Source organism: Sorex fumeus, unplaced genomic scaffold (assembly GCF_029834395.1).
Source record: "Sorex fumeus unplaced genomic scaffold, SorFum_2.1 ptg000044l, whole genome shotgun sequence".
NCBI classification, from domain to species: domain Eukaryota; kingdom Metazoa; phylum Chordata; class Mammalia; order Eulipotyphla; family Soricidae; genus Sorex; species Sorex fumeus.
Genome location: NW_026606101.1, coordinates 65233056 through 65259700, shown reverse-complemented (window position 1 = coordinate 65259700; position 26645 = coordinate 65233056). Strand labels below are relative to the sequence as shown.

Genomic DNA, 26645 nt, shown 5'->3' with positions numbered 1-26645 from the left:
AGGGACAGGGCATTTCTAAAAGGCAAACAGTCACAGCGGAGACAGGGAGCTCAGCAGAAGGGGTGAGCACGGGCCCTGGACAACTTGTCATTCCCTGTCCTCAGCTGTCCTCCCTGCAGTGAGGTCACTCTCATTGCAGACTTCCTACTGGCTTTCTTGTGGACCAGGGAAGACACCACTGGTCCCCACACTCAGTGCCTAGGCACCCTCTGTACCCAGCTGAGGGGTGCTGACAAGTCTCAGGTTCCATGGTTTTAGAAAGGGGAATGTCTTCCTAACCCATTATTGCCTTTGGGTCTTCCAACCTCCAGTTGCTAGAGGTTGATGTGATGGAGCCTTGCAGGGCTCTTGGCTGAAGGTGAGAGAAAATCCTGAGGCAGAGACAGGGGTGGGGAGACAGAAAACCCCACAGGGAATTCTGGTGCACCCCAGTGATTGAAGAGGGGCGTGGGAGGGCGTCCCTTGAGAATCTTAGACACAACCAAAGTCTGGGTTTCTGAGCCTTGGAAGCCAAGGGCCTGTCTGCAAGGATTGCAACGACCGGAGATGCAGCCCTATCACTGCGGGGTTTGCTATAAGCCCTCAGCAGGTTCTCAATCTTAGTCCAAAAGCACAGGACAACTCCTGGTCTACAGAAGAGTTGAACCAGCCCTGGTCTGGCTGGAACACAAGCTCATCCCCGAAGAAGCTGCTGGGGTCTCCCACACATTATGCGCCTGCCTGGTGACTGGGGCAGAGGAAGGAGGGAGCTTCAGGTGGGGTTCCAGTGACTGCACCCCAGCTCTGTTCCCCATGTTCGCTGCTGAGCAGAGTGCAAGATGTGGGAATTTGAGGAGCTGAAGCTTACAGAAGAGTGACAGCAACACGCATGGGATAGGAACTGATTTGGGAGGGCATCTGTGGAATTCAAAAGGAGTCTGTGACACAGAACATGCCTGCTGCAAGCCCACCAGCTCTGGAGGCAGGAGGGGCCCAATTGACCCCTGCACTGCCGTGATCACACAGACAAAAGCATCAATCTAACATAGGGCCTTGTATAGGAGGAGAAACTTTGGTAGTAATATTATTACATCTAGTTATTTTTTTTTTAATTTTAAGAGAGTTGAATAATGAGTGAGCAAACTTTTAAAGGCACTTCTTAAAAGAAAACACTTGGGAGATATCCCAAGACTTTGGCCTCTTGGGCTCTGCTATCTTTTTAATTCTCTACATTCATGTTCTCTGGCTTATCTATGAATTTGGTTAACACATTCCCCAGTCGCTCAATTGGATAAGATAAGGCAGAAGATGTTAATAGAGAACCCTCCATCTTTCCCCACTGAGTCTGATTTCAGGATTCATTGACTTGCGAAACCCAATCTTTTCCCTGCACTCTGTGTCCTATATGGGCTTATCATTGCAGTAGATAATCTCCCCTGCAGGGTGTCCAAGGAGAGCCCACAAAGAGCAGACACCGGCAGGCAGCCCACCATTCCCTCGCGAGCTGCGGAGAGAGAGAGGGGTGACCTTCAGGGCCTTGGAAAGAGCAGGGGGCTGAACACTGGGCTGGTCGTGTCCCGAGAGCCTCCTGCAGTGGAGGGCTGTTCTCCTGCCTGGGGTCCAGCAGTGTGGCTGCGCTTCACTCACCTCGGCCCGTGCTGTAGTGCTGGAGCTTATCGCTGTAAACTGCCTCTTTGCTGTAGGCCCGTTTCCTGTGGATACAAGTAAGAGGAACATGCTCATCTGAGTTGCACATCCACCCCTCAGCTTTGGAGGCCTCTGCCCAGGCCTCTTGTCCTGAAGCCCCTTCACCCCAGGCTTTTCCTGGGATGAGGAGACAGACTTGCTGACCTGAGCACCCTGTGTGGGCATGTTTTCAAATCAAGCTCTTTCTGGGCTACGCAGGAAGGACCCGAGGGCCCACTGGAGCTTCGGGTCCTGCCCAGCATGGGATGGAACCTCTGAAGATGCCCACCAGCTCCCAGTGTTCACCGTGGTACTGCTGCCGGTGCAGACCTGGGTGACCCACCAAAGGTGGCAGCAACTTATTAAAAATTCACAAGGCCTTCAGAGTCAGCCTTTTTGCAGTGATCCTGAGTTCTTTTTCCTCCCAATCTCCCCTGGTGAGGGCCGTGGCTATATAACTGGTAGTCAGGCTGAGAGTGACACAGGGCTGGACTCCGTGGGTCAAATGCAATTTTTTAACTCCCATTCAATCTGTGAAGGGATGCGGGGGTGGGGGCAGGGGCTTGAAGTCCTGGTTCAAAGGAATCCTGAGGGTGCGTGAGGCTGTTTCTCCATCACCTTGCACAGCTTTGACCAAGGTCCTGAGTGAGGCACAGTGAAAATAAGGAACTCAAGGAATTCTAGGCTGCCTGTGGATGGAGGTGAGGAGATGGCTGAGTGTGCCTGTCAGCTGTAGCCTGGGCAAGGCTGCATGCAGACGGAGCTTCCCGGACCCAGGAGAGCAGGTGGGGGTGGGGGTGGAGGGCCTACCTGCTGCAGACGATGGAGATGGCCACCAAGGACACCACAAACACGACCCCGGCCGCAGCTGAGCCAGCAATCAGGGGTAACTGCTCCCTCAGCTCAGACTTGTAATCATCTGGGTAAGAAAGAGGCATTAATGTCTGTCCTGTCTATCCCGTGTGTCCGGCTGGCACTCAGCGCCCGGTGGCCCATGTGCTTTTATGTGCACATGGGCTCTGCTTCAGAACTGCAAGCCTGCCTGAAAAAGGGATCTTTTGGTCACAAATAAACACAGCCACCCAAAGCGGATGACAATACTCTCCGCAGAAACCAAAGAGCAGACAGGAATCTCAGAATTATAAACCGTTGACAGTCATTCATTCCCGGAGGTGACTCTAATATGCATCCCCTCATTTGGAAAGTATCTCAAAGGACTGTCAGCCTTGCTGGGGGGAAGATGAATGGGTCCAGGGTTGGGAGGTGAAAACCACCTTAAAGCATCTTTTAAAACACAAAAGGGTGGAAATGCAGCTAAGCTGGGAGGGTCTTGAGCAGACTTCCACCAGCACCAAGCAGAGCAGAGGGAGAAGAAATAGCCTTGATAGGCCCCAACTTTAGGATTATTGCTGCAGACGGACAGGACCACAGTTCCACAGCTCTGGGGATAGGGAGTTCGTGGCCAGCAGCACCCAGAGCCGGACAGTTTGCCTCATGGTGTCTGATCCCTTACGGCATTCCCGTGAGCATACTCAGTGATCTTGGACCCGGAATTCACTCTTACACAGCTGACTCCTTTGTTAAGATTTCTTCTTAACTGAATTTCTTTTAAATCCTTCTCTGTTTGGATTTCTTTTTAACTGAATCATGGCGCAGATTTCATGGTGTCCCAGATACTGATTCTCTAGACCCATCCAAACCACCTGGCACTGCTGGTCATCATTAACATGGTGGAAATCCTTTCACTTGGTAGTAAGAAACTATTATCTAATGATCAGGACCTAGATAGAGGAGTTCATGTTCTCTTTATGGGTCTGTATAATTTAGGTGGTCAGGTACAGCAAATTAAAACATGAGATAATTTAATGATATTTCAGATAAATAAGAATAATGCCTTAGAATATACATGCCCTGAATACTGCCACTCAGAAAGTGATGCTAATGCATTCTTTGTTAACCCAAATTTAACTAACCATCAATAGTTTACCAGGCAACCCTAGTGAAAAGGATTCCCTGGAATATTTGAGTCCAACTGTGAAATGTGACCATCAAAGGTGAATGTATTGGGGCCGGAATGATAGTACAGTGAGTAACAAGCTTGCCTCACACTCCCAGAACCCCATATGTTCCCCCAAGTCTGCCAGGAGTGATCCCTGAGAGCAATACCAGGAGCAAGCCCGGAGCACTGCTGGGTGTGGCAAAAAAAAGGGAATTTATTTGACCTGTCACTTGAATTATTCTCTAGGGGGAAGAATAATGTGTCCACTTCTATCAGCACTCAGAGTCATTCTTGCACTCCCCGGTGTTGGGATGTGTCCTTGGTCTCTGTGGGTGCAGGTGGGGACGTCTGGAGAGAGACCAGCACATCACACTTCTTTCGAGAAATCCACTTCAAGGATTTCAGGTACCCTCAGCTGGGCATCTTTTGTAAAATATGTTTCCAAAAATTAATTAGGGGGAAAATGCCCCAAACCACCAGGAGGAGTCCCTTATGACATTTTTATTCATTAAAAACTTCATGCAGCAATGTGACCTCCAGTCTTTAAAACAGATTCCCACAGAGTAGGAAGTGTCAAGAACAGCATCTGTCTTTGAAAGTTTCTCCACCAGAGAACCTGCTTGCCAAATATCGGGGAACTTACAGATCACCTGGGGTGCCTGGGAAGTGTGTAATGACTCGGCTTTACAGATAGTTTGAAACAGCTTAGCAGCTAGGACAAAGATTAACAGGGTGCAGCTAAGAGCACCAGAGCCCACAGTGACCTGTGTGTCCTGCTGAGGTCACTGCTAAAGCGTGCTTATAGCCTGGGCAGGATTGCAGAAGGACTCACCACCACTCTGCTGCTCTCAGGGACTCCCTTTGCCCTCACCTTGGGGTGATGTCTGCGGGTTGGAACAGAATCATTTCTGACTTGCGAGTCTCAGCCATTAAGATAAATACTCCTGGATCTGGCCACTTACCAGAACTCTCTTACATTCACCCCCCTTGGGTTTACAAAACTTAACTGCCAAATGTAAAAGGAATAGCCTTCTTGGGAGAAATCTGTTACTTCTAGATTTGTCTAGCATAATTGCCAGGAGAGCAGTGCTCAGAGCATTCTGAGTTTGGGGCTTTTAATCCTGTGTACTTCCTGATGTCAAAGAGCCCATAAATCTAGGTGGTGAGTGAAGTGCAAAGAGAGGGACCAAGTCTTTACGGGAAAGTAGGCAAACAACATTATTCATCCAGAAGCAAACCCACCCTCCTGCCCCAGCTCTGCCTCAAACACGAGGAAAAATTCACCTGAGACCTACACAGACGCCCACTCCAGTTCTACAAAGGTGCAAAGTCTCCCAGAAAAGGCTTGGGAACCCTTCTGGAAAGTGTTAGGAAACCCAAGTAGGAAGAACTGATCACACACAGTCCTCATCATGCTGGTGTCCACTGGGTGCGCTGGACTTCCTTACAATTCTCACCAGTAAATAGAGGACATGGTTTTAGATAAAATCATCTGATTTTCAAGTGCTCCTAATATATTTTAAATTGCTTTAAAAATAATAGGAATCAATATTATAATACCCCAAGCCCATCTAGTGCTCAGTGGGAGGGAGCTGGCCTCCTCTAAAATAGTCTTTAAGGAAGTACTGTTTGTTCCACAATTCCAATATTAAAGGAGATGGGAAAGGCTTTCAGCAGAGCCTGGGAAGATACTGAGATTCAGAAAACTATCAGGAAACAACTAATTATAGTAAAAAAAAATATATAGATGAGGAGGTAGATGATGGACATATAGGCCAGGGTGAGGAGGTAATGTACAGACACACTCACTCTCCCATGCCCTGTGCTTGGGCTCCAGGGAAACTGGATTCTCATACTTTATCAAAACAGTAATCTCAGGGGGCTGGGGGAGATTATTATATCACAAAACCAGTCAACCTGCCAGGTGGAATGTTTCTGAGTACAGTTTGGAAAACAGCAGCCAACTCCCATAAATTGCCTGAGCAGGACTTATATCGGAGCAGATGAGAATCTGCTTTGAATATCCTGAGATTTTGGGTGCACAGGTGAGCTGCACCCCAATCTTGTTCTCTACTATTCTTTTTCTGGAGACCTCAATTCATACAATTAGGCTCCGAAGAAGCCCTCAAGAACACCGGAGCACTGTGGGATTAGGGCTCCAAAGATCATGCTCATCGTACACCATGGCCTCATCACATGCACCCTCCACAGGCAAGTCCAGCCACAGTTAGAGAGACAAGCCCGACTGCAGGCATGCCTGCCCAGTGAGCTGCAGAACCTTGCTAGCATCCAGTCAGTATGGGCATTGTGGCATCCAACTTCTTCAGGCCTGTCCTCTCCCTACTTGCCTGCCTGGGCCCCACATACTGTGTGCCTTACCATCCGTCAGGGTCTGGAAGCACATCTTTCCACTGAACTTGCCATAGCCAGCCACGGTGCGGGCGCGCACCTGTACCACATACACCATGCCTGGTCGCAGGCCATCGATCCGCGCTGTGTTGGTCTGGCTTCTGGCCATGGAGGAGTTGAACTCATTGTGTTCCTGAAATAGAAAGGGAAGGACTCAGCAACCCACTCCAAGAGCTGTATCCCAGCCCACATCCTTGGGTACCAGGCCCATCAGAACTCAATTCTGCAGAGACACTTGAAGTTGTCCCAGCTGCAAACCATCCATTTCACTGATGGGGACAGACTGCCCTGGGCCAAGGGAAATGAGACTCTGGACCACAGGTGGCTATGCCTTGAGACAGGGTCTTGATCCCAGGAGGCCTTTTCTGCTTGCTCCTTCAGGATTCCTAAGTAGAATCTCAAAACATCCCCTTTGACTGGAGCAGTAGTGTAGTGGGTGAGTTGCTTGCCTTGCATACAGTCTACTCAGGTTTAATCTCCAGCACCCCATATGGTTCCCTGAGGAACCCCAAGAGTGATCCCTGAGCACAGAGCCAGAAGTAAACCTTGAGCACCACTGAGTGTAGCCCAAAAGGCAGCAGAGAGACAAAGAGAGAGAGATCTGACTTTAAAATTAGGGTCATCTAAAGACAAAACTCCTAACTCTTGACTAATAGGCCCCTTATAATAAAGTCCATTCCAATCTCTCGTGACATCCTAAATCATCATCTTGCTACCCTCCTCTAGGGCATTCCCAGTCCTTTAAGCATATGCCATCTACTTCCCACAATGCCAATTTCAGGCCACCTCGTCCTGAAATGCTTCTCACCTCTCCAGCCCACGAACTCTGTCATTATAGGACTGTCATTATACTTGATCTCTAACTTTCTCTCTGTGTGTATCAGGGAGACTGTGGGACATGTCCAAGTACACAGGAACAAGTCAGTCTGGGTCTGCAATCATCTGTACCCTGAATCTTAGAGCAAAATCAGTGGAAATAAAGAGTTGTGTCAATGCACAATCCCATGTGCAGACTTGGGGTATGGTGATAGTCTGAGCACAGGGACTTCTTAGATAGTGCAATAAATGATGGACAAGCTGATGATCAGAGGTCTGAAAGTTATCAGCATACAAGTCCCAAGAATGGCTGGGAAGTTGATCCAGAACCAAAGGGGATGACAAGAAGTAACAAATCTGCAATCGGGCAATAGCCTACTTGGCAAAGGCAAAGAGAGCTTGCAATGCACCCAGCCACTCCACTCAGTCAGCTTTATGCCACTCTACCCTAGGCTGGTGCTATACAAAGGCTGAAGGTACAAGGGCAGGCTCTCTCCTCCAAGACTGTGAAATCTTGTGGGGAAAACCAGAAAAAAAAGTAAATAGCTGATGACTGAGGAACTTGACTCAGGGCAACATAGGAGACTTTGAGGCAACTGCAGAGGGTCACTCAGCCCTGTGGATGAGGAGAGGGAAAAAGTTCCTCGAGAGGTGGCATGAGCTCTGCCATGAAAGAGGAAGGAAACTAATCTCCTGGATAAAAGAATAGAATTGCATCTCTCTGAGGAGAGAATCAAACATGCAAATGCAAGACCTAAAGAGGTGTTCTGGAGCTTATCTATAGCGGGGAGGGAGTGAGAGAGTGGGTCGCAGCTGTGTGGACCACAGGGATGAAACCAGTTTGAAGAGACACTGGAAGTTACAGAGAGGTCCCTGCACGTGCTGATGGCAGGAGCAGCCAGTGCCCTCCAATCCCTCACTTCCATCTGAGGAACAAGCTGGTGGTTTCCTATCACATCAGCCCAGTCAGGGCTAGAAGGATGCCAGCCAGGACTTTGGTCACTAGCATCTCAATACTCTGGAGACAGGAGCCTAGAGTGATGAAAACCACCTTCATGAACTGAAAATTTGGCAAAAATCCTAGGTCCTGCTGGGTCTGACAGAAGAAAGTTCTGCTGGGAACGATGTGCATTTGGGGTCACTTGGACAGTGGTGTTTTGGTACATTGGTGAACAAATGGTGAGGCCCAAATGCAAACCCATGGTCTCTTGATGGCTCAAATAGCCTTCATAAAATTTGACAGTGAAAAGGAGGGACAGTCCTAAAACCCCACAAACCCATCCAACCACCTCAGCAAGAGAGTCTGAGGGGAAAAGCAAGGGTGCCACATTTCTGGCCACTTGGATTGGATGTGAATTGGATGTGCCTGTGGGAGAGAAAGGCAGAAGCATCTAGGCCCTTCAGCCCCCAGTCCCAGCCTGCAGCATGAGCCTTGCCCTGGTAGTGTTCGATGCTTCCTGCCAAATGAAGGAAAAAACAGCACATGTCAGTCCAGCCGCGCCAAGCCATCAACGGAGCACAGGCAGTGCCAAGGCCTGAGAAAATGATCCTAAATTGTGAAGGGTAGAAATTCCCAAGGCCTATGCCAGCCCACTGGAGCTGAGACAGTTATGAAGAGCGAGTGCACTTCTAAACACTTCATCATTCAGACAGCCCAGAGCAGATGTAGATGCTCCTCCCATGGTTTGCCTACAAGCGCTGACACCAGGAGTGAAAAGTGCTACAAGACAGTAAACAAGGGGGGATGATGAATGGAAGCATATTAAGATGGGGAAGGAGACGATCATGGGGGAGGCTTGGGCATGTCGTCAGCGTGATGGCATCTGAGCTCTCTATTAATGAGCTGGGGGTGGGGGAGGAGAAGGCCTCATTGATTCTCGGCACCAAGAGAAAAGGGAAAGGGGCTCCCGGCACAAGCCAAGAGGAGACACAGGAGAGCTTTCAGGGGTTGGAAAACTAGTCTACAGTCAACTATTTACTTTTTTTTTTTTGAACAGAGAGTAGTACTGGAACTCAGCCATGTCCGTTTAGCCATATTGCCAAAACTTCAGTCTAGAGCCAGACATCTATTTTTTTTTTTTTTGGACAAAGTTGTATTGGAACCCATCTCCATCAACTTTGTCATATTCCTCTGGCTGCTTCCCAGCTCTCAAGGGGGCGCTCAGTAGCTGGGATACAGACTAGATAGCCATAATCCTAAACTACTTAATGTCTGATTCTCTGCAGCAAATATTAGCTCTAGGCTGGTTTAGTAGTGACACAGGATGGAGAAATGATGAATTTTGTTTCTTTTAATTGAATCCAGGATATCTACAAGACTGAGTTCTGCTGATGATTTCATTTAGGGAAGACCAGGAATATAGTAAGCGGGGGGGGGGGGGGGGCAGGGTGGTGGCAGGGCACTCTGGTCATAGGGATTTTGATTTCAAATTAAGATACCATCTCTTGTTTCAGGGTCTACTCATTTTGCATCCTCACCAATAACATAATTGCATCCAGTCCCATATGGAGTTCAGAAGTTTCCACCATTGAAATATAATAACAATGTCTCTAATTCTGGTTCTGTGTCTTCTGTGATCATGGGTAAGTCACTTAACATTTCTGTGATTTAGTTCCATCATTTATAAATTGGTTATACCTGACTTTCAACTGGCTTTCTTTGATTTCATTTAGGGATTAGAGTTAATAAATCTGTGACTGCCTGGCATGTCACAGGACTCAATACAGGATGCATTATGACCATTATGATTCTCATTGCAAAATACCCTCACAGGGTAATGCCCTTTTCTTTAGTCACATTAGAAATGGTCAAGGTGATGCCCTCCATTCTGGAGTTACCCATATCCAAGCTTATGGGGTGTGTAATTTCTCTTCCTTTCCTTTATGAGACTCTATCTCTCCTCTCTCTCTCCTCTGACTTACTAAATAAAACTATTTACTTTGCTGAAAAGGACAAAGACTGTTAAAGGCAGTGTAAAAGATGTGAGAGCCAAGCATATTATAAGTAAAAGGAAAGTTCCATAGTAATTTACTAAATGGTAATCAATGCTTTGGCAAGGAATATTCTGTGTTCCCAAGAAAAGTGTGCTGTCCTCTGGAGTCGGGGCAATCATATGCTTCACTGACATGAAGAAGCTGCCTCAGGCATTGAGCTGCTATGCATGTGTGTCTGTTAATAATTAGTATAAATTACCAAGAAATAGGGAAATGGTCTGAAATGGGAGAATAAGCTTCCATTATAGCATTGAAAGTTGAGGTTAATTATAGTTTTTCAAGGGAGGCAGTTGCATATAAAGAGAAAAACAGTGGAGGAACTTACATGTGCATTGGGGAACAAGAATCAAGGACGCAGATGGGATGGTTTCCCTCCCCAGTCTGTTACTTCACCCTTCACTCTGCTCCAGCAGTGACTGCTCTTAGCACTGTCGATGAGGGAGACAGGTGACAGCCATGTCCTCAGTCTTTAGTTTCTTGTGCGTCATTTCTTTCCCCATAGGAGAGATACAAATAGTACCTACTCTGTTGTTGTGGGGGGAGAAAGTAGCTAATATTTATGAAGCCTCTGGGTTTGGTTTGGGCAAACTATGGAGAGCTATTATTTTTCTGGAATGAGAGACGAGGTTCAAGAGCAAGTATATGTATGAGAAGAAGGGTTGGTTGGTCCCTTATTGGTTGTCGACACTAAAGTTGCCAACATGATACATCGAACTGTTAACTTTGGTGATGAAATGGGATATTGGCAACATTGCCTTCAATGAATTCAAACAGTGCAGCCCAGAAAACTGGAAAGTCAACATTTGCTTTATTAACTGATAAAACTTACCTAGCAAATCAGGGTGTCTAATTCAAAAAATAACTGCTTATGAATCCAGATGGTTTAAATTACCCCCAATTCACTGAATTATCTAAATCAACTCTCCACAAAAGCCAATATTCTCCAAATAGACTAGAAAAATGCTCCACCTCATCCTGCTTGCCAGTTCAGCTTTAATGATCAAAGGGCAAACCTCCTCGTGGACTGGTGATGATCCAGCTGGCCCTCCACTTTTAGGGGGTAAATTGCTACCATTTTACAAATGTGACCCTAACTTGCTAAGCCATTTGACCGTGGCTACATGGTTAATTAGTTATAGAAAGCACTAGAAGCTTGGCTCTTGATTCCCAAGGCAGTCATGTTTGGGAATTTAGCTATTCCACTTGGAGGGTTGCGGGCTCTAACCTTGATCCTCTTCTTATTTCCACTGGTTCACAAAATGGTCTAGCCCATGCCCAGGGCTTTCATACCATCTACTTACTGACAACTTCTAAGTTCCAAGTTCTCAGCCTGCCCTCTTTCTAAACTCCAGATATGCACATTCAGCTCCCTGCCCCACACCTTCACTTGCTGCCTCATAGGCATCTAAACACAGAACTAAACTACTGATTGTTCCCTCAACCCAAAAAAAGCTTGACCCATTAAGACACTCCTCTCAATCAATGGGAGTTTGCACATACTTCTAGTGGATCAGCCCAATCCTCCTACATCTGAAGTTCAACACAAGGGGACCACTGCTGACTTAATCTTTAATTTATGTACCTGGGAATCTGCCATATTTCACCAATCCTCTGCTTCTACTCCAATTCAGTCTGCCATCATCGCTGTCTTTTGATAATTGCAGCATTGCAAGCCTAAAGCCTAAGTAATACTTTCAAAAATATAAGTTATATTTTGTCTCTATTCTAGCCTAATCCTGCTATGGGCACTCATCATACTTAGTGAAGAAGCTCATTTTTTAAAGTGAAGCCTGCTCAGTTCCACTCTTCCTTCTTTCTTGTCTACAACGTCCCCATTGCTAGTAGAACTCCCACCATGTGGGAATGCTTCCTTTGACACCAGATCTAATCATGATATCATCCCAGGTCCTTTGCATAGGCTGTTGCCTCTCTGTCACCAGAAGTGTTTTCACCATAACTTCATCTCCTCTGGGTCTTTGCCTAGAACTTTTGCTCCCTAAGAGGTGAACCTATAGCTTTCTATTTAGCTCTTCAAGCTGCTCTTCCCTCTCCTGACCTCACTCACCTGACTTGGACTTTTCATTTTTCCCCTTGTACTACTCACATTTTAACAAGCTATCTGTTATTTGTTTATTATGTTATCTCCTTTTTTCCTAGAAAGTAAGCCTCTCCAGTGTAGGTTTTTTTGTTTTGGTCACTGATATTTCCTGAAACAATACCTGCCAAGTAATAGGCACCCCATAAAAATTTGCTTAACAAATCAATAAATATAACTTGGTGCCCTCAACTGACCACCAACCACAGATAAGCCAGTCTTGGGCACTGAGTCTTGCAAGCCCACAGGCAAGGCTAGCTCACCTTCTCATAGTACCGGATCTCATAGTCCAGGATGATGCCGTTGGGCTGCTCCGGCTGTGGCCATGACAGGGTGATGCTCCTCATGGTGGCACTGACCTGGTGCATGATGGGTACCGTGGAAGGAGCTGTGGAGAGAGGAAGAGGCAGAGAAGATGAAGAGAATCCCAGTTCGATGAGAAGTGTTGCCTCTTTGATGTGCAGGAAGCGAATTGCCATCACATTTGAATGGTGGCTTTCCTTTCTCACCAGCTGGTTTGCAGAAGGAATGGAGCACAGCTCACTAAGGGCATGATGTGGGAAAGAAGAATGCGTGAGACCAGAGCTAGGAAGGACTGTGTTTTCATGGGTGGAGAGAAGAAAGTCTTGACCCAAACATGGGTGGTTGGAAGGTGAGCAGGAGATAATTCAAGAGCAAGAACCAGGGCAAGTCTAGGCTTCAGAGAGAGGACAAGAGGAGCAACATAACAGCTTTAAGCAGGCACTGAAGCAATTCCAGTCTGGCAGTTTTATAGGCTGAGCCATCAGAGAAGAGAACCTGCAGACAAGGGATGACAGCAAGAAAGCAGAAAAGAACATTCTGGCAATCATCTCTTTGACTGCAGTAGGAATTCGCTGCACTTCAAAAGGAAGAGAGGAAGCGTGTCTGAGAGAGAAAGAACTCAGAGCCATACCACCAGAGCCCTTTGAGATTTCTGTCACCATTTTCCAAATGAGGACACTGCAATAAAGAGCTCACAGATACAAATGAAGAAACGATACATAAACCAGACATTTGGAAACAGATCATTCCAAAAGTCTGTGAAGGGCTTCCGAAATCTCTGTTTGGAAATAATGTTATTTATTTCCCAATTCACCATTTTTCACAGGGTGTGAGTAAAATGAAAACAGTCTGGAAATAATAAATGAGGGCTGTCTTTCTCGGGAAGAGCAGGGTAATGGATGAGGCTTGAGTCCGAGCTCGGCAACGAGCTATTCCTGGCCCTTCTGTGGGAGGAAGGTCATTTCCTCACACCAGACCCACTTTACAGGGTCCTCTGGGGACCAGGCCTGCCTGACATTCCCTCTCTTTCATTCAAGTGAGCAAGAAGAGAGAGAAACAACCCTCATTCAGGAGAACAGATGCCTCTCCAGGACCTGAAATTACAGAGTAGACCCCTGAGTGGGGGGGGGGGGGGGGGGGGGGGGGAGAAGGTGCCTTTCCTACTAGCTAGGGAAGCCCCAGTAGGCACTGGCCCTGGGTGGTGGTGAGTGGGTGCCAACAGTCTGGGGATCCTGAGAGAGTGTCCCGTGGGAGGAAAATTGCCATGAGGCTTTAGAGTCCAAGAGGCCCTGTGTCTGGGCTGTTTTCTTAGAGACCTTATAAAGGTTATTCAAACATCAGTGGGGCCTCGCCCAGGGGCCCTGGGCTCTGCTCTGCCACCTGTCACCTATTCATACAGAGCTTGCTACCTACAGGGCATCTCTCTTCGTGCCAACAACTGCATGGGGCAGGAAGGCACAGCGTATCTATTCCTGACTCTGGGTTTCGGCAATGTTGGCACCAGCTCCTCATGGGCCTTCCCGTTGCTTCCCTGAGAGAGAGCATTAGCCCTCTGCTCTTGCCGCAAGCTCTGCTCCTTCCTCCACCGTGGGGAGCCAGCCTGTCTGCCCGGGGGTCTTCCTCTCTGCCCTGTCTGCAAGCTTCCATCTCATCCCCTCACCTATTTCTGGCATGTCTAATCCCATCCTGGAAGACCTGAATGAGAACAGCCCTGAAGCGTCCTGTCACTTCCTGCCTTTAACATTCTCAACCAGGCCATGCTGTGTCCCCAGAGTCACCACTAGTGCCCCTGGGTAACACGGCTCTGCACTGGAGAGCTCTTGCCAAAAGTGTATCTCTATTTGTCTTCTTTCCCTGGCCTCATAACTGGAGTAGTATAAAATGCTCCCTCTTCCACAGGATAGCTTGTCAAATAGCTAAAGAAACTAGTTAAGTCTCCCCTGAGTTTCTCTTGCTTATAAAAAAGAAGGCCAGATATGAGGAACATTTCTCCCATGATATGCTGCCACATGCAATGGCGTCTTTCCAAATGGGGATCATGTTATCTAAGTCTCTCCTTAGACATCAGGCCCAAGGCTGAACCCAATCTTCTCACTGCTGTATGAGCAGCAAAAATGAGAGTTCAACTAATATCTACTGTTAGATCTGTGCACGGTACATCTATTAATGTAACCATTAGCCATTGGCTCAAAAACATGCTCCTGCTATTAGACTCAAAAGACACACTAAAAAAACACTCTGCCTGCTTTCCCCTGGTATGCTCCTCAGAGCTTTCATCTTATAGCTGCCTTTTGATTTTTTTTCTGTAAGGATGTGCATGTGACTCTTTGCCTTCATGGTAAGTTTAGATGATTATTCTAGAGATTCGAAATAATTTTTGATCCTGAGTTAAGCAGTCAATGCATCTTCTCTTTTTCCCATGGTGTTGATGAATGAATGAATGAAAAAGTATCGAGTGTCTGCCATGTGCCAGTTATTGTTCTTAGTCCTAGAGATTTAACAGTGAACAAGAGAAAATGTTCTGCCCTCATAGAGCTTCCCTGCTAATGGGAGGGTGTTGGGACTTGACATAATGTTAACAAGCCTAAGTAGCACAGGAGACAGAGAGACAGAGGAGAGGTGGCACAAAAGGTCATGGTGGAGAAGGTGGCAGGAGGAGACCGAGGCTCTGAACCGTGTGGTCAGCATGATTACCCCTAAGTGGATATGGAACTACAGAACTGAAGAAAGGGAAGGATAATCCACGTGGGGACTTGAGAGATGAGTTGTTGGAGAGGAACAAGCCGAAGTGTAGGTTCTGGGAGCAGCCTGGAATTTCAGGAGAACAAAGAGCAGTGGAACCAGGCAGAGACAGGAAACGAGGATCCAGGAATAGGGAGTGAGTGATCCCCTGTGATTCACTTTGATAGTATAACCCTCTGTTGTGCTGTGAGTGGCAGCTGGGACCAAGTCAAAGCTGAAAGGCAGACACCAAGCCCTACAGTACTCCAGCTACAAGATCATAGTTCTTTGGTCAAGAGAAGCAGTGCTGGAGCTGTGAGGGTGAGCAGAGAAGTTAGATTCTCCAGCTACAGCGAGTATGTCAGTGGATGTGAGGTGTGAAAGAAACAGAGGGTCACAATAATTGACTTGGCAATGGGAAGAGGGGGCTGCTATGTGCTGATCTCAGGGAAGTAGTTTGAGAGGTAAATGTGAAATTCTGAAATGTCTAAGAGTCCTGGAGTAGACATGAGGCAGCAGATCAATGGATAGGAGCCCAGACGGGAGATTAAAATCTGAAGTCATCAGTATTTCAAAGATACTAAAAACAGCATAACTGACAGAGACAAACAAGAGGATGAGAACAGGACTTACATTCTAAGATGTGGCAGATGAGAAGAGAAATTCCAGGGCCCTGAGAAAGATAGAGAGGACAAGCATGGATTGCCCTGCTATGACAGGTGAAATGACACTCTGGCCAGCATAGTGACTGAACTGCAGGCTGGTTGGGGAGGTGTCTACAGCATCACCACCTTTTCTAAGACCTGTTGTAGAGTTGTAAGCAGTGACGAGGCTCCAAAGAAAGAAAGGACATTTTCAGGAAAATCCCAATGGTACCCCAAGAAGGGTGGTGAATGGTAACCCGATAATCCTGCTTTCCTCCAATTCACACACCACACAACTAAAGCTGTCCTTCTAACTACCGGGGGAAATATGAGTGATTAAACTGGTTTGTGTCATTCAGGTTTTCGGGATCCTTTTGCCCAGAGTACTAAAGTTTAGTGGGTTAGATTTTAGAAAGGTGAATCTTCATTTTGATGAATTTGATTTTGTTGTTTTCCCCTCTAATCAAATGCAAGAAAGTCATTGTTCAAAACTCAACTGTTGTTCCATACCTGAGGCCCACAAGCTAATCACTGGGTATAAAAGACAAGCAAGGAAATTCACAGTCCTGTCCTGAAGGTATGAAGTCTAGTTGGGGCCAGATGGTAACAAAATAGCACAGGTCAGAGGATCCAGAGGCAAAGGGGACCCGAACTGCACAGAGCAGAAGGGCCCAATTAGACAGATGGTAAGACCAGCCCATGCCCTTTTTTTTGCAATTCATCAGCAGCACAACGAATGGTAGAAGCTGCCAGAAGGTGAAGGCCACCACTGGCTATGAATGGTCACAGGCCCCTGAGAACATGTTTATCCCAACATAGGCTGCTCACGGTGGCTTCCATTTTAACTGATATGGGATTTAGCACTGGGAAAAGGGAATTGGAACTGTTTCCTCTCCCTGAAACTCAGGGACAGCTTATGTTTGATGCTCTGCCAAAAGAGAGTACCTTCAGGGACCAATTTGAGGTTTCCCTTTTCCAAGTGCAAAGGCTTCCTTTTGATCTAGTGTTTTATAGGCTATCAACCTTCAGATAAAACAACAAATAAAAATGAGCTCAGGTAGCCATTCAAACCCCAACTTCAAGCAAAAGTAAGGCAAACTAAGGATAGAGGAATAGAACAATCAATAAGTCCTTGTACCCCCCCCCCCCGGAATTTGCTTGTTTAAATAGTCCAGATCTGTGGTCTTTTCTCCTCAATCTGCAGTGGAAAGGGTGTTCTTTATTTAAGGCTTCTGAGTCTCTTCCATGCAACTAAATACTCTCTAGAGAGAAAGAATGAAAACATAGACTTGTTCAAATTGTTAACATTTAGTAGCACTGCACTGTCCTACTGTTCTTCATCTATTTGCTCGAGTGGGCACCAGTAATGTCTCACAACAAATTGTTAGACTTGTTACTGTTTGTGGCATATTGAACATGTCACATAGCTTGCCAGGCTTTGCCGTGTGGGCAAGATACTCTCAGTAGCTTGCCAGGCTTTCCGAGAAGGGCAGAGGAATCGAACCCAGGTCGGCCGCGTGCAAGGCAAACACCCTACCCACTATGCTATCACTTTAGCCCACTGACATTTAGTAAAGAAACAAGTATGTACCTTTCTTTAGAAAAGTAGGGATAAAGACTTCATTTAGATACTAGATTACAAGAAGGTAGTAAAGGCTCGAGTAAGATATGGTCAGCCAAAGAGGACCAACAATACCAAGAAACTCAAACATCATCAAATGGCTCTCAGTGAAAAAAAGATGCTAATTCAACAGGAAGCTGAATAGGAGAACAGGAGGCAACAAAAAGCATCATGTTGGAACACAGGAAAATCAGCAAAGACCTAACTGACTGAGAATCAGCAGAATCTACAGCCAGTAAGAGGACCATTACCTACCTATGTCAGAACAGAGAGACCAACTTCCACAATCAAGGGGCTTGGGGATGGAGAAAAGACAAAGACAGACCTAGTGAGTGAGTTTTTTGTCTCTTTATCTGCCAAGGAAGACTTCAGGGAGCTTCTACTCCCAAATTGCTTTTGAAGCAAACAGATCCAAGCTAGTATATCATATCTAGCAGAGAAAGTGTACAGAATGTTCTTGCCTGAACTGACAAATGAGATGTGGATAAATTGAAGGAACAGAGAAGCCCAGCTGGATGCTATGAAAGAATCACAGGTGATTTGGGACGAATATCATCCCCAACTGCTCACAGGTCACTACCAAGAGCGTATAGGATTGTTACAGGTCATCCAGGAGCAGGTCATCCTCTATCAAGGCCACCAGAGGAAAGGGGTGCAGTCTTAGGAGACTTGGCTGGGAGCAGGAGAGAGTAGAAACCAGTTCCAGAATAAAAGAGCTCCAATATGGACCCTGAGTGCAAGGAGCAGAGGCTTATGGTGCAGTTCAGACTACCCTGGACACTTTTCTGGATATTTAGGACAAAGCCCGTCCCTGAAATTCAACCCCCTACTCAACTGTGTTCAAAGTGTTCTTCTTGGGCATTTTATTTTCCTTATCTTATCAGCACCTTTGCCCAACAAGAAAGCAGCTTAGATTCAACTATATGAGAATCAGTGGGCCTCCTTTCTGAGGACAGTTGCTAAATTCTGATGCCTTATCTTGGCTTATTAAATATTACTTCCTAATGTCTTCATTGATTTTTGTGCCATGATAATTCTTTCAACAGTCTTAACCATAATCCATTTTGGGATATAGTAAACAATAGAACAGTTTACTATATTGAAATACTTTAAGACATCAAAAGTGTTCCTAAGTAAATTTGAAGGAAAACCACAGTAAAATACCAATTCAACAGGAAGTCAATCTATTGGAATAAACTATTTGAAGATGTTAAAAATCTAAGAGTCTAGGATTTCAGATTTCAGTCAATGGTATTTAGGGGGAATAAAAAGAACTATCTCTGTGGGCAGAGATCATACAAGGCAACCTCTATGATCTGTGCCCCACCTCAACAACTCTGGATGTTGGGGTACAGTCACAGGTAAGTTCCCCATCCCTTAAGCTCTAGGTAACAGCACTTGTCAGTTTCTGTGAAGTCTCTCCAGTTAAAAAGAATTTTCTATCTTACCTTTCCAAATATAGATCACCTACACATGGAGAGAGGGGACATCTACCTTTCCCTCAACACAGTTAAAATTTTGTCCAGTATGGGGGAGTTTTCCCCAGCCCTTCTGTATATTCAGGGGAAAGTTTCACGAGGTACGGCTGCCCCAGCCTGAATGATATGCATCCAAGACAGTTGCTCTTTTTACCATTCTGGACATTTCTTTCTCTAAAACAAATATCTATCAGCTGATGAACATTTGGAGTATTTGCACATTTTGTCTATTGTGAGCACACTGCTAAGAACACTCACATACAGTTTCTATGTGGATCTATGTTTGCATTTCTCTCAGGGCTGTGGAATTGCAGGGTCACAGGGGAATGTAAGCCAACTGCTTCTGTTCCTTCTAGAACAGTATTCCCCAGTGAACTCATCCTTGGTCTAACCATCTACAAACTACACCATAGACTAGTGGCTTCCCACTGCCAGCCCATAATAAAAGGTAATGGAGCTTAACACAGAGGCTTTCAATCTTGAGATGAAGGACCAGGGCCAGTTTGCAGGGCTAAATGGTTAAAAACCATCACCAAACACCCCTTCGTTGCAAGGGCAACGAAGTCAAGTAAAAAAAACCAGGGGTCCAGAGCTGTACCCTACGGCATAGGACCAGGTCCTCTGGCACTGCAGAGAGAAGTGGGTGCTTGGACAGTGCTATCTGCCTCTCTGTGTGAGCTTGAACTAAGGTTTGCCCCCTGGGGATGGGGCCAGAGAGCCAGTACAGCAGGTAAGATATTTGCCTTACACATGATATGCAGAATCCCCAAGTGGCCCCCCAAGCATCCCAGGAGAGATTTCTGAGAGCAGAGCCAGGAGTAGGTTCTGGGTATGTTCCTTCCCAAAAATAAACCAAAAACCAAGAGACCTCCTAGGGTCTCACGTTCTTCAGCTATTAAAGAGAATTGTTCATCCTAATGCTCTAAGTTTTTCAGATGTTCTGAGAATGTCCCCCAGGCCATCCACTGCTCCTTCACACTAGCTCCTACTTGCCCACTAGTTCCAACCTGAGGACCTGATAACACCCCTAAGTCACATTCAGGGTCCCCACTGGTTGCACATGCAAATAATTTCTTGAGCCTAGTTCCCCAAGTAGCTATGGAAAGCACCACCAGTGACCAGAGCATTTATTTGATGAATTTCGTGAAGAGATGAATGAATGTACAGGCCAAGCTAGAGTGGACGTGATGGGTAATAAGGACTTGGGTTGAGGTGGGGAGAAGCAGTGGGGTTCCCTGCGGAGTTGGTGTGGTAGTTGCTCTAGAAGAAAGATGATTTCCCTGAGGCATCTCCTGATGACCTGAAATTTATCTGGGATACAACCTAGGAACTAAATGTTGGGGTGCCTTGTCCATGAGGGCAGGAGACTTTGTAACTGGGGGGATGAGCCATTTCTCACCCTTGCAATGGTGTAACTCAGCCAAAGAAGTCATGAACATTCCCTTGGCTTTAACCCTACTTCCTCGTGTTCCAGTTATCCAGATTTCCTCCCCCTGAATTCTGCCCGAGACTGCTCCACCTCAGGGCCTTTTCACGTCAAACTACATATTCTACAACTCGTTTTATCTTTCGAAGCTTGAGTACTCCTGCTCCTCTAATGTCCTCAAATCTTCAGTGTTTCCAACTGGAGAATGTTCCAATTCCTTCTGGAGTTAATGTGGTATCCAATTGTCCCACTTACCTGTAGAACTTCAGCTTTGGGATCTTGGCCTTGTAGGGCCTCTGGTCACTTCTCTCCCTAACCCACCAGAGTTCCCAGACACAAAATAAGCACTCAGAGTCCAGCTTTCATTGTCCTAGACCACATCCACCAATGTCCTTCCCCTCCTCCTGCTCAATCTCCCACTTCAATAACCCCCTGAGGCGGAGACTGATAGTACCCTGTGTCTTGGCTTTTGGGAACTCACCTTGGCCCCATATCAACTGAATAAACTTGTGGGGCACAGGAGCTGCTTTGATCCTCTTCCCACTGTTTTCACACTCAGCAGAGGTCCCCAGAGAGCCTGCCCTGCTTGCCTGCAATGAAGCTTTCTTCCCTTTTCTAAAATCATCAGAAATAAGAGGGGACAGAAAATAGAGGTGTTGAGCCTAATTTGCAGGGTGACATTCAACAGAGAAATGGGTGAGAGGTGATGAGGCAGGGCTGTGAACCCTCCTGCCTCTGAGGAAGAAGGTGGAGGAGGACAAGAAGACTGTCCCAGCAGAGCAGGGATAGTAGAGCTCCTACGGGGGCTGGGGCCTCCTGGCTCACCTGGACGCTACATGTGAAATGATACCCAAATGGTGCTTTTCTCTCCTCTCCTGAAATTATGGTCTCTCCTCAGTCCAAACTTTTCTTTGCAGCTTAACTCCCCAACTGAACAAGACAGAGACACTGGGAGTGACTCAAATGTGAGAGTCACAGTGGCCTGGAACTGGAAACAGAGTTTACAGAGAGGGATCCAAAGATGCTGGCAGCCTCAGAAGCCCCCACAAGTCTCAGATTGAGGGGCAAGAGGCCTAGGTCCTGAGGCTGAGCATGAGGAGCTGGGGTGGAGGCATGAAACAGAACCTAGCAGGGGAACCCCAAAATCCACAGTTTTTTGTTTGGGGGATATTATTATGGTCTCCCACACAACTGCACAAGGAACCCCAGGGGTCATTGCAGCAATACAGGCTAACCAGACTGGCGGGTCAAGACCTGGCCACAGTGGTGATGGCAGGGGATATGTGTGTTGGAGTTTGAAGTGGGGCCCCAAATCTGTATTTTATATCATTATTGTTTTGGCTTTGGGCCATAACTTGTGGTGCTCAAAGTTACTCCCAGCTCTGTGCTCAGAGATCACTGCTAAAGGGGCTTGAGGGAACGTTTGCAGTGACAGGGATTGAACCTGGGCCAGCCACATGCAAGGCAAGCACCCTTCCCACAGGCCTCCCAAATCTATATGTAAACATCAGCGAAGGACTCTAAGGACAAAGAGCAATTTGCATACAATATAATATGCAAGTAAATGTGAATGGGTTGAAAGATCTGTTTCCTCCAAGATTCTCTGCCAGGAGGTGACTTTGTTGAAAAGGTACTGCTGAGATAACAGGTCCTCCCTCTGTTGATGAAAACCCGTCTCACTGCACAATACGCTTGCATTTTACATTAGGAAGCCTGACTCATTAAATATTTTCGGTGCAGTAACGCTTCTGGTCAAAGTAGATTAAACAAATAAGCAATTAGCTTGGAGACTGGCTAGGAATACAAAAGCAGAATTAATTATTTTTCTAATTGTTTTTTCCTATTGTGGACACTGGCAGCTTTGCCTTGGCTCGAGTTCTGCCTTGAGATGACCTTGACACCCCCCTATGAATTTCCCTCTTTTCCCTACAGTTGGGGACAGAGATTTCCCAGTGGCTTGTTGGCTTGGTGGACCTGTAGGAGCTTGGCAGGGAGGCTCATCCCGGGCTTAGTGAAGTATAAGTGGGAAGAAAATGAGGGTTTCTGGTCGAGCAGCCCCCTGCCCCTTCTTCCCTGATGACCCACTAGGAGTTCCAAGCCCGGGGGCAGCGTGGGTGACAGCTCAGTTTAGGAGTTGCTCCCAGGATGTAGATTTATAGCAGTGCCCCTTGTTACTGATTTTAGCTCTAATGTGTGTGTGTGTATGTGTGTGGGGGGGTCTTTATTTAGGGTTATCCCCTAATTCTCTAAATGTGCTCCTGGCATGCCCTGCTGAGGTCACGAGCTGCCCCCCACGAGCGGCTCTCCGGTACAGCCATGGCTCCAGAGGCATAAGGACTTAATGCAGAGCCCGACAGCTTGTGGCAGAAAAGTGAATGGACTATGCCTTGATCCACGATACCATGCCTCCCCAGGAGGGAAGGGGTGTCGCTTCCTTCCGCCTTTTTCCCCCTGGGCAGCAAGATGGTGGCTGCCTCAGAGCTTATTGGAAAGCCAGGTATGAGCTGGAAGTGACGGGGCAACTGAAACCTCATGGGAAGGGGGGTGTTCCTGGCTCATCCATCACGACCTACTGAGGTCATGAGTTGCCCCCCACGAGCGGCTCTCCAGCACGGCCATGGCTCCAGAGCCACAGACACCAATCTCATAATTATCTGGCTTTTGGCAGAAATCCCTCCAGACTTAATAAGTAAAATATCAGAAATCCAAAATCGTGTGGCCACAATAGAGGCCGCAGACATCATATGGTTCTCATAACCAGCTGTAGAAAACAAATTATTTCACAATGCCTTTTCAGCAGTTCTGACTGTTGGGTGTAAACTCTAAACAATAATGGTGCCTCTTTTGTCGAAATAATGAATATAATCAAAGTAGACAGAGAGTTAAGTAGAATTCATCTGCCTCAAAGGCATAAGGAGGGGTGGGGGTGTATATTGGGGTTCTTGGTGGTGAAAAATAAGTACTGGTGAAGGGAATCGTGTTTGATCATTGCATTACCAAGACTTAAACCTGAAAGCTTTGTAATTTTTTCCACAGTGATTCAATAAATAAATATTTTTAAAAATTCCAATTTTTAATGTTACTCCTCACATAAGTGAGATTGGCAACATCAAGAATAATAAAAAAAAAAAAATGTGCTCCTGGATCAGCTTCACCCTGGAACTGGTCAGACATAAGAGCATCTTGGGCCAAGCTGTGGCTTGCATATTTGACACCCTGAATGTGATCCCTTGCACCACCAAAGAAAAAGAGGATCCTGAGCCTCACCCCAAGCTACTGAATCAAAGCTGGGGGTGGGGGGGATGAGGAGGCAGCGATTTGGGTTTCAGAGCTTCCATAAAGGTCTGGTTCTGATGTACACTCAAATTTGAGAAAGACAATACCCCCACCACCACCACCACCGTTTCCAGCCATCAGAGCGTCAATCTCTGAAAGCACCCCCAAGAATATTCCATTTTCTGGCGACTTTGATTACTGATGGACACGAATACCAAGGGTAACAGGGAAATTCTTTCCTGGGCCCACAACAGCTAGAGCAGGGGAGGAAACAGCCAGACCTGTCCACCCTACCCTCACCACTCTCATGAACCTGGAGTCCTTGCAGGGGACCTCAAATCAAGTTCACACCACTACTGACCTCTGAACCCACTCTCCACGCAGATGGTGTATGCAGGGGCTGGAGGCACCATGGCAGGGTCTACGACCAGTGAGCCACCAGACAAGGACCTTAGCTGATAGGACAGCAGAGTCTGCAATGAGGCCTGGGACAGCGGGGGCTGGCAGGAATACTATGGGAGGCATTCATCACTAGGGTTGTACCAGCAGGCACTCCAGCAGCTGTGAAGATGACCCACCAGCATGCAGGGGGTAAGTTGGGGTGCAGGACTCAACTCCACCACCCCCCAGACCTGTCAACCTCTGCAAGTAGCTTGAAGATGGTCATTCACTAGACACGCAGGGTCCAGAATGCCACAGCTCTCACCTCTACAATCATACAGGGGACTCACCTCAAATGGGGGACCCACCACGCAATCTCAGGTTGCTTCCCCTGCCACCCGATCCACAGGACATGAGTACTGTACCCAGGGACATGGTCAGGTTTGGAGCACTTTGTCTCTATGCCCTGAAGCACCCAGATGAGAGTCCCTCTTGATACCCCTCTATACCACCCAGTTCTAGGCTCCTGACACTCATCAGCTTCTTCCCTCCACTCAGACAACCCCGTCCTGGGCCTCCAAAAGGGAGGCCACTCAGCACTCGCTGCCTCCTCCCATGGCAAGCCCTTCTCCCCCTCTCCAGCAGGCACTAATTTACCCCTTTTCTCCTGGTACATGTTGAGGTCAGCCATACCCATCATCTCTTCCTCACCATTCCTCACCATCTCCACTGCTTGCAGTTGGTCTGGACTGTCCCCCTGAAGACCTTGGGGTCGCCAACGATGCCTGCTGAGCAGCATCCTGAATCATCAACAATACGCCTCTCTCCTGCTCCTCTATCCAGCCTGGCCCGCCAGCAGAGGACCTCCACGTCCTGTCTCAGTTCCTGGAACCCCTCAGTTCTCTCCCACCATCCCATTCATGTCAGCTTTGACCTCAGTTGAAGGGGCTCTATTTTCAAAGCCCCCAACTGAAGGTCTGTCTCCTGGAAATATACTCAGACCAGGCCCTGCAATTCTCGAGGCTGATCACCACTTCCTGCCCCATACATGAGCACCCTCCCTTATTATTTGGCACCTTCATTATCCAGATCAACAATGCTGTAATTGATGATACTCCCCATTCCCTCAGGCCTGAGCTGCCTTTATGCTTTCACAGGATACAACCAGTAACTCTCATTTGGACCCACAATCCACTCCTTCATTAACTTAAAGCCACAAAACATGAAAACATGGAGTGGAAGTGCACTGCAAGATAGCCAGGAGCCAGCCAGCTAGCCCTCCGCTCTTTCTGCAGCTCCTAAATTTGGTTGTTCCATCTGCCAAACTATGCAATGGCATGGTCACACATTTTCCAGCCTTTTCAAAAGTTCAGCCCCAGAATTCCATAGCTTTCTATCTTAACCACCAAGCTTATCTCCCAACTCACAGAGAAGATTGGAATATGATTATTCAATTGGCATAAATACCACCTCAAGATCCCCCCATCACAAATGTGCAAAGTTCCATATCCCCTTGATGCCTGTCCTGGACGTTCCCCAGATTCCTTCTGCATATCAGCAAACCATGACGCATGCTTCTCCTTTGGTTTCTTTGTTCTCTGCTTCACCTGCCTGTGATAATAGCTAAGACACTATTGGAGACCCGGAGAGATGGACTTGACAGTTCCTCTTTTCACCCACAGGGGGCACTTGCACTGGCTCCAGGGATCTGTTCCTCTGCTGAGCCCCATAAACCCCCCATCCCTGCTCCCATCATAACCCTCCCAGGCCTTTGTCCAGGGCCTTTTCCCTTCCAGGACATTACATGAGCCCACAGCCACAGGAAGCCTTGTGTCCATCCCATGTCCACTCTGCATTCTGGAGGCCACCACCTCACAGGACCCCACATGCAAACCCACTAGGATATGGGACCAGCTGGGACCTCTGTGGAAGACCAGCCAGGAGACTCCAGAGCGAGGCCGCCATGTAATATGCAGGGGTTGCCCGAGGAGAGAGACCTGCTCTTTCCTTGTGGGACCTCTCAGTCCGTCAGGAGAAACAGTACACACACGAGGAACCCAAAAATGCTCATGGGGTCCTGATAATCGACCCAGTCCCGGGAAGGGTCAAACACCCACACATATGCCAGGACTTGCAAGGGGTTATGAGCCTCAAAGGCCTGTGAATTGACCTTGGTTCTCCAGACCTCTCTGTAGAGACAGCATCTCTCGTGCCATAACATCACAGAACAGGAAAGAAATACACACTTTGAAATTCTAGGGCTCAACCCCATAGCCAGTGTGTTCCCCCGACTTGAAGTGTTGAAGGAAACAGACCAGGGCCTGGGGTGGGGAGCACTGGCATAGGGACTCCCTTACACGGAAAACTGTTTGCGGCCAGAGTTGCCTTTATTTACCCAGAACACTGAATGTGCCTTTTTCCCTCATCTTTCACATCCGCTCAGAGAAGATGTTAATTTTCTGAAATTAAACACTTAGCTTGATTACTGTTTTGTTAATTGCTGCATTCAAACACCCCTGGTGCTCCTGCCTGTTTAACGCCACGGCACTGTGAAAATGATAGGCAGGGAACTGCGCAGGTGGACAGACCGCCATGGCGGAGCGCCATCCCCTCTCCACCCCCGTGGAGCTGGTACAAGCAGCTGGGCCTGCCCGGGCAGGAGGGGGCAGCAGGGCAGAGCGAAGCAGTGCCCAGGGGGGCTAGATTTGGGGGAAGGCGGTACCTCCTGGAAGCCCTGACTCTCAGTCACATCCAGGAAGACAAAGGGGCTCTATTCCATTTCAGTACTGGCCCAGGAAGCTGGAACAGGATGAGAGT

The 26645-nt window shown here is 47.3% G+C and overlaps 1 protein-coding gene across 2 annotated transcripts in view; it reads right to left on the bottom strand.

Moving 5' to 3' along the window:
* The window catches only part of EPHB1 (EPH receptor B1), a 397511-nt gene that overhangs the window by 79475 nt on the left and 291391 nt on the right, over nucleotides 1–26645 (bottom strand). For both annotated transcript variants that reach the window (XM_056121704.1, XM_056121703.1), the window contains 4 exons: nucleotides 12242–12366; nucleotides 6044–6206; nucleotides 2476–2584; nucleotides 1627–1691 (listed from right to left, as the gene is read on the bottom strand). In XM_056121704.1, coding sequence (XP_055977679.1) covers nucleotides 1627–1691; nucleotides 2476–2584; nucleotides 6044–6206; nucleotides 12242–12366 — 462 coding nt within the window. The remainder of the gene's footprint in view (nucleotides 1–1626; nucleotides 1692–2475; nucleotides 2585–6043; nucleotides 6207–12241; nucleotides 12367–26645) is intronic.